Below are 8,507 nucleotides of genomic sequence, written 5' to 3'. Positions count from 1 at the left end.
AAAAAAAAAAAAAAAAAAAAAAAAAAAAAAAAAAACACCAAAAAACAAACAAACAAAAAAAGGTGTTTAGATCTAAAAGATTCCTAGGAGATCAACGGACCATGGAATGACAATCTATCATCAAGGCAATATAATCTCATTATAGCACTAGTGTCCTGACATAGAACACAATAGTATTGTCTATGTCATTCTCCCACTTGTTTAACAAATATTGCACTGACCTACCCACACTTGGTACTGCTAGGCACAGACAACACCAGGAGTTGCCATATTTGTCCTCAAGTTGCTCCCAGTTGAAGAGAGAAGACAAGCATGTGCCTGCACACACAGTTACCTATAATACAAGGCAGTTATGTACAAAGACCATGGATCTTGTTTCAACAGGGAATCAGGAAGAAGCCGACACATAACCCTGGAGAGTTCAGAAGTGACTCAAGGAAAGAAGTATCATTTGAGATGCTTGGAGCGACTGAAGCTCAAAGCACAGGAATGACTCTAATCAAAGTGGTGATGTAAGGAAATTAAGCTGGCAATATTCGAGATAGAACGGGAAGTGGGGTGGGGGAGAGAACAGACAAGAGGCAGGTAGACCAGTTAAGAACTATTTAAAAGAGTCTGCTGACAGACCTCCTTGTCTTTATCTCTTGTCTCGCCAACCCTTAACCCAAAGAGCCACTAGTTATCTTCCCAAAACAGCTTGACTGACGACATTCCCCTCCCTCAGAAACCCTCATTGGCTCCTCAATTGCATTGTCCAGGAAATACAATTTATATTCCTTCTACTATTAATACCAGATTGTCTATATCTGGGTTTGACATTTTGTCTACCAAAGATGTGACTGGACCCTCTCCACTATGGTGTGAAAATTGTGCTATTTTGATGATGGTCCCTTACTAGCTGAAGGTCCTCCCATAGTTTATATCTCAACAAACTCTATGGCAATAGAGAAGGTACTTTCTTGTCTTACTATCTGTACAACATAGCACGAACTATACTCTAGAATAGGTAAGACCTTGATTCAAATCCCACCTCTGTTATTCACTAGCTATAAGACTGTGAACATATTTCGTCATCCCTTTGAATCTGTTTTCTTGTCTGTCAAATGGAGGTGATAATTCTGATGTCATATGGCAGTTGTGGGTTTTAAATGAGACAATCATGTAAGTTCCTTGGTATGGGGCCAGGCCCAGAGGTAATATTCAATAGCTACGAACTCTTATCACGAGGCCAAAATACGTTTTTCAAAACATAAATGAGAAAAAAACCTCAGTGTTAAAACAGTTAATGTCACTGGAGAGCCAGAGAGACTCACTTCCAACTGCCTCAGATTAACAATAATGTTGTTTCCCTTGTACAGATAACAAAAAACTTCCTTTTTCATTCCTCAGTCTAGTCTCCAGTTAATCCTGAAATTGCATGCAACCCAACGTGAATCAAATAAAAAATGAAAACAGTAATTATGCCGAATCAGACATTTTATATGTTCTAACCAGAGATTGAGCTGCATAAGCCAAAACTTCTACTAAATTCTTTTTTGAACATGCCCAGAGGATACCTCCCGTAAAATACTTGGGACAATTTCTATAGTGATAGGCCCTGTGGCTCAATTAGACCCTGTCCAAGTGAAACACAGAGCCAAACTGATGATTCCAACAAAATAGGAGATCACAAATTCATTGCAAAATCCAACACATTATTTAAGGTGCGGAAGGGGGAATATAAATCTTAAAGACACATACTGTGTGTGTCATATATAATCAACTCACTATTAGAAAGGAAAGTATTGCTACCTCTCTAACACACATACACGCACACCTTTTTCCATATAATCCTAACAGCCTATAGGAGTCCTGGAATCCTCTGTGTATATGCATATGAGAGTGTGGGTTTGGGCACATGATCATAAGCGCATTGCTCATGAACGCAAAAGGGAACAAGAAATAAAAACTCCAAAATTGCAACTAAGGCACAAAGTTCTGAGTATCGTTCAATGTCACTGTGAAGGGGACCTTTGCAAGTTCAAGAAAATTTCTAACCCATTGCCTCACTCTTTTTTTTGAGACAGAGTTTCACTCTGTCACCAGCCTGGAGTGCAATGGCACAATCTCAGCTCATTGCAACCTCTGCCTCCCGGGTTCAAGCGATTCTCCTGCCTCAGCCTCCCGAGTAGCTGGGACTACAGGTTCGTGCTGCCATGCCCAGCTAATTTTTGTATTTTTAGCAGAGACGGGGTTTTACCATGTTGGCCAGGATGGTCTCGATCTCTTGACCTCGTGATCTGTCTGCCTCGGCCTCCCAAAGTGCTGAGATTACAATTATGAGCCACCGCGCCCGGCCACTTCACTGTTAAAAACAATTTCAGCATGGATGATTAATAAAATGCCCATTGTTGTATACCCTTTACTCTCTGTCTTTATGGAGCGGGGGGGGGCAAAACAAAAATGGTAAAATTTTTAAACTTACTATCACTAGCATTTTCATTTTTACTAGTGAACCAGCATTACTAGTTAATATCCTATAGTATTAGAGTCCTAAATCCCTTCTCCCTTGGAAATGCTTGGGCACTCCCTTCTCATCATCTGTATCACTCATACGGTACTTACACACTGTGTTGTATTCTAATTTTGTGTGTGCCTGGCTGGACTCAGCATTATTTGAAAAGTACAGCAGTCAAGCAGACAGGCAATGCAGAACCTCAGTTGGAAGCCCCTGTCAGCATGATGTACTCCCTGACACCCTTGAGAGCACATCAGATTATCCTAATTATGATCTATAAAGACTGAGACTCCTTCAGAACATGGAGCATTCTTAAAGCCTGTTCAAACCTCTAGAAGGCAAGTGCAAGGCCATCTGGAATAAAACATTAAACTTGGGCTAAGCATGGAGCTCAATGAGCTAGGCACACAGACTTCGTGATACTTCACCTGGAAAATGATCCTGGGTGTTTTACACTGAAAAAAGCACATCCCCCAACCCAGGGTAAGCGCGGGGCAATTAATCCCTTCAGACCTAGGCTGAATACAAGTCACTATATTGACTATCCCCCTTAAAAAATGACCAAAATTATCTTAGTGTAGCCCAGAGAAGACAAGGCTAATGTATGCATCTTGAGAGGCCAGGGCGATTGTAAAGATTACGCCTATTTCTATACTGGCCGTCTAAAGGTATTTACTTGGGTCTGTCTGTGTTGTGACAGTGTCCTAGACTCAAATGAATGCCTCTAACACTCCACATTTTTGAGCCATTCAGTCATGCATTTTTGTTATTGTTGAAAGTGGTGCGAAATTGCACTGCATGAGCTAAAGTCCTTGGTGGTCTTCCAAGGATTCCAGCTAAAAAGGCACTTCCTTTGTTCCTCAGGAGAATGCAGTCCAGTAGGTCATTCAAAAGGGGAAATAAAAGCAGCAGCCCTGGGAGGGAGATGAAGGACAAGACAAAAAGAATAAAATGTTTTGGGTGTGAGCACATTAGCTTCCATTTCCTGCTGCTGGTCACTAATAACTCCCCTATCTTTGGCCTGGGGGAATGTCCAGATAGACATATATGCAAAATATCTCTCAGGTGTTTTCTGGGGATGATGAAATCAAAGGGAACACCTAGGACAGAGTCTGTGAGTACTCTTCAAGCTTCCTTTTTCCTGAGATGCTGGCTGGGGAAGATGCTCCGCCACAGCGAAAGACTGCACAGAGCAAAGTTGGAGAAACTGGGGAGGGCAATTTCACAACCCACTCCCTGAATGCCTGCAGTCAATATCAAAGGCACATATTGTTCACATGAGCAGAAGATGAAACCTTGTCACATTCCCATTAAGTGCAGAGCTGCATCTACCCCTTCAAAATGTGGGAATGACAACTGTAACCTTCACGCCAATCATGTCCGCTGTGCCCAGGCCCAAACTGTGTAGGGCACAAAGGCCCCAGGTTTGACCTGCAGAGCCCCCAAGCTTCAGTGGCTGCTGGTTCACTTCACTTTTTTTTTGGCGGGGCAGGAGGAAGGGAAAGAAAGAGGGCTTTTCAGGGCTCTACGACCAATAAAATCGTGCCGCTTTGAGGACATGAGCTCCCCAAAAGACAGGCAGCTGAAGGGCAAACAGTGTCTAATCAGTAGCGACCACGTTATTTGGTAACTGCCAAGGTGCACTGGGCACCTGGGCTGCTCCAACAATTTATTTCTTCGGTTCTATTTCTATACAGATGCCAGTTACACTCCAAAAGTGCCCAGCAACTTCCCTCAATTACCTTTGTAATTTATATGAAATTGATGACTGCACTTAATCTCCAAGGTTATTAATAGCTCTTCCAAAAAATGACCCCCAAGTCTTCCTAGGCCTTTGGAAGCGCCTGGTTGAAATTACAGTATTTCCTTTGCTGGCTGCCGGCCCCCTGCCTGCCCCACCCGGGGACCAGCACCTCAAGGCAAAGGCGCGCTCCACTCACTTCCATGAAAAGTTCGGAGTGGAGGCTCGGCCTTCCGGGCTCGAATTTCTCACTCCTCCATTAAATTACACTGGCCACCAGCCAGCTAGATTCGTGGTGCTTTCTGAACCCCCAGGGCGAACGGGCTACCTGAGCGGACGGCGGGGCTGCGCTCAACAGTTGGCCGTTGCGAAGAAGTGCGTGCGACTCGGAGGGGACCCGGCCGAACACCGCCGGCGTCCTTGCCGGGAGGGACTCAGGACACCCGCCAAACGCTGCCTCCCCAGCGCTCTAAGAGGGGCTTTCACAAATACCCCCATACACCCCCATCCCACCCCACTGGCGCCAAAATCCGGTGAACTTTTTCACAGGCTAAGCCGTCCCATTTGCATAACCATCTCCAAACTGAGATTCAGGTTTCCTGTAATCAGTCCTTTCAAAGGTCTGTAATTGAAAGAGCAATTAACCCTTAAAATGAGGTAAGAAAAAAGAAAGAGGGGGAAAATACCCTTCTGGTCCGATACCTCCTGGAAAGGAAGAGAGTTCCCAAAAGTCATGGTTTGGAGGGGTGGAGAGTGAGAGTAGTCGTTTGCTTTTTAAAGGCGACTTCTAAAGCCGTTGCAGCTACTAAAACTCCTAATCCGTGTCAGCGGTGCGAGAGAGGCGGGGAAAGCGTTTTAAAAGAACATCAATGAAACATCAAGTTCCACGTTTTGTGACCCCCAGAATCTGGCAAGATCCGGGAGGTTTCCATCTACCACACCCCACTGGCGACCCCCACCCCCCTCGGCCTCTCATCATCCATACAACAAAGCTGGGCGTCCTGTAAGGAGTTCAAACCGGAAAAGACGAGGGAGCCGGTGACACGCACTTTGAGGGCCAGAGTCCTCAGGGGCTTCCCGGGACCGCGAACAGTGCGAGGGAAGGGGAAGCGGAGGGTGGCAGTGGAGCGCGACAGTGGCACCGGGCAACCCGGCGTCGCCCCTCCACTGGCAGTGTTGGGGGAGGGGGGAGCGCCGCGCCCGCAGGGAACGTCCTGCGTCCGAGCTGGCTGGCTGGCCGGCTCGCTCGCTCGCTCGCTCCTGCTGTCTCCACTGCCCATTTCTCTCTCTAGTGTACCTGCGTCCAGCGCAAGGGGCGGCGGGGCGGGGAAAGGGGGTCGCGTCCCCTTTCCCGAGGTGTCCGTCTCTGCACCCACCTCCTGGGGGTGCCCACCTACCGTTGATCTCGTGCAGGGGGGCATCGTTCTTGTTGAAGCCTTTGGACACGTAAAGACGTCGCACTTCCGAGCAACTTTTCGACTTGAGCTCGGCAGCCAGCAGCGCGGCGCTGAGCACCACCAGGGTGCAGAGAAGCGCGGGCAAGCCGAACCGTGCCATGGTGCGGGCCGGGGCGGACGCACTCCCACCTTTGGGACGGGACGGGAAGCGTCGCTACGGCAGCGGGCCGAGGGCTGGAGGAGTCAGGGACTAGCGAGTGGAGCTAGAGGGCGAAGGAGTTGGAGTTGTGGAGGAGGCAAGCAGGCGGAGGAGACGCGGGGCGAAAAGTGAAGCTGGGCCTCGCGTCAGGCAACGGTCCCCGGTGCCAGGCGCCTGGCCGGAGAAGGAGGGCGTGGAGGCGGCGCGCGGCCCAGGGGAGCAAAGGCGCGGGCCGGTGACCTAGGGGTTCCGCAGGGAAGCGAACCCGGCAAGCTGGCCGGCTGGCGAGGTTGAGACGCAGGGAAGGAGGGGAACGTAGCAGGCGCCGCGGGGACCACGGAGGGTGTGGGCAGCGGCGGGCGCTCGCTGCGCGCTGCTCCGACTGCCCTGCGCTGGTGCGCTCGTTCGGCTGGATTCGGCTCGGCTGCCTCTGCCCTCCGCCGCGCGGCTGTGCCCTTCTCAGCTCTGCCGCTGATTGACTGGCCGGCGTGCGCGGCGACGCTCGCAAACTTGGCCAAGCGGGCGGCACGGGGGGGGGGGGGGGGGGGGGGGGGGGGGGGGGGGGGGGGGGGGGGGGGGGGGGGGGGGGGGGGGGGGGGGGGGGGGGCGTGGGGGGGGGGCCGGAGACAGGCGGGAGCAAGCTGGGCCGGGCCGGGAGAAAACCTGGAAGTGGGGTTGGATCCGGAGCGGCCAAATCCACTTCCTAGGGGGCCGCACCGGGCGCCCGGCGCTCTTTCGCGCGACACGCCCCACCCGGCTCCTCCTTCCTCCCCTCCTCCTCGGAGGCGGGGAGCCAGCCTACCGCCCCCCAACCGCAAAGGGAACGCCAACTACTCCGGGCTGACGGGCTCAGGTCCCAGGGAACCGGGCGGCCTGGGACTTGTCCCGAAGCCCAGGTCTGAGCCGCAGGCCTTCTTGCGCGCGGCCACCTGACCCACCGCTTGCGGGCAAAAGCTGCGCGGAGCCCTCCTGCGGCGATATCCGCCTCCCCGCCACCATCCCGCACCCGCGGACGTTCCTATCCGCGCAGCTCCGGGGCTGGGCCGGGAAGGCGTCCACATTAGTCGCATTGTTTCGCTTGCAGGCAGTAGGGGGATTTGGGTCTCCGAGCTCGTCCTAGAGCCTCACCTGGTCTTCCCAAACCTGCTTCTCATCGAACAGTACTCGTGAAACGCTAATTTGTCCAGGACCCCGGCAAGCATTCTTCCCTCATCCGCTACACTACAACCCTCGACGCCACTCCCATCCCCCACCCGGTTCTACAAATCGAACCGAACCCTGAAGCGGGAGAAATCCCCAACGGCGAGGTGAGGCGGCAAAGTCAGGGTTGACCGCAGAGATCTTGGAGACCATTTGGCTCAACCCTTGTTTCTATTAGGTAGGGGAACTGGGGCCCAGAAAAGGGAAGCAAGTTGCTAATAGCACGCACGGGAAGGGGGTGTCCAGAACCCGGGACTCTTGACTCCCGAATTTCATGGAATAATGGTAGCCCAGGACCCCCAAATCCCCTACCCCCCAAACCCCTTGAGAGAGACTGACACCCCTCTGAGACTCAGTCCCCACTTTTCCACCAGAAAACTGGAAAATGCGAGTCTTCCCATCTTGCAAGCTTTGTCAGGTCCCATTAATGAGTGTTTTTTTGAAGCTCCCAGGGCTCCTTAAATGAAGGGAACTGTGCAGATCGAGAACTTGTCATTATCATTGTTATTGTTACAATCTGCTTTAAGAGGTTAGGGTGAGAAGTGCCTCAGACACCTCGGGAGTGTGCTGGGAACTGGGCAGATAAAAAAGGCTGGAACTTATTATTTGGCTAGACTCTCAATTCCCATAAAATTACATAGGGCAAGGATACGAACCATCATTACAGTTATCACCCTGAGAGGGCTTGTTGAGCTTTCTCCACTGTTGTTTGTAAACCACGTTGACATGGCTGGCTATGAGGAGCTGTTGTTTTGAATGCCCAGTTGCAGACTCTTCTATGTTTTGTTAACTCTTACAGACCATCAACATAAACAGATAGTGACCCGTCTACAACTGAGACTTCCAATTTCTGTGGGCTGGCAGAGCATTTAACTCTGAAACTAGGAGGGCAGGTTTTTTAAATGTGCAAACTCAACTACAGTTGAATTTCCTGTCATTTTCAAGGGACTTTCAAATAATCCAAGTTTTCCTTAAACTGATAACCATCAAGTTGTGAAGGCATTGCTAGGGCTTAGCTGAGCACTTTTAATTTTCATCGATTGATGCATTTACTTAAAGATGTTCTTCACCAAGGAGAATGGGCTCTGAGATGCAAGCAACATTAGTATAAAATGGAAACCAGTAACCATAAGAGAGAAAATTATATTCCTAAACCATGAAGGCCAAATCAGAAACGTGCTTCTCACACCAAGGCTGGGAGGAACTCATTCCTTGCCGCCCCCTCCCACCCTAAGTTTACTCCTGCTCTTAGTGTATTATTAACCCAAACTTGAACGTTTTCTACCAGAAACAGTAACCTCTGGCTATAAACAGATCTGGACAAGCCTGAACTTTACCCAGGGAGGCAGGAACCCCAAGCCCTGCTCGAGGTGGCTCCCACTTCAAAGCCTCCTTTCATTTAAATACAAACAGGGTGAACAACTGGCAATCTACGAAACAAATACCATCCAGAAGGAAAACTTTTCAGATGGG

At 50.1% G+C, this 8,507-nt stretch overlaps 1 protein-coding gene across 1 annotated transcript in view; it reads right to left on the bottom strand.

Moving 5' to 3' along the window:
* GPC4 (glypican 4) overlaps positions 1 to 6,357 on the bottom strand; it is a 124,802-nt gene extending 118,445 nt beyond the window's left edge. Inside the window, exon 1 of the mRNA XM_037731808.1 lies at positions 5,636 to 6,357. Coding sequence (XP_037587736.1) covers positions 5,636 to 5,795 — 160 coding nt within the window. The 5' untranslated portion in view covers positions 5,796 to 6,357. The remainder of the gene's footprint in view (positions 1 to 5,635) is intronic.
* Positions 6,358 to 8,507: the final 2,150 nt, after the last annotated feature.

This window comes from Cebus imitator, unplaced genomic scaffold (genome assembly GCF_001604975.1).
Source record: "Cebus imitator isolate Cc_AM_T3 unplaced genomic scaffold, Cebus_imitator-1.0 Scaffold421, whole genome shotgun sequence".
NCBI lineage: Eukaryota > Metazoa > Chordata > Mammalia > Primates > Cebidae > Cebus > Cebus imitator.
The sequence above is the reverse complement of the archived record's forward strand: the minus strand, read 5'-3'. Positions and strand labels throughout refer to the sequence as shown.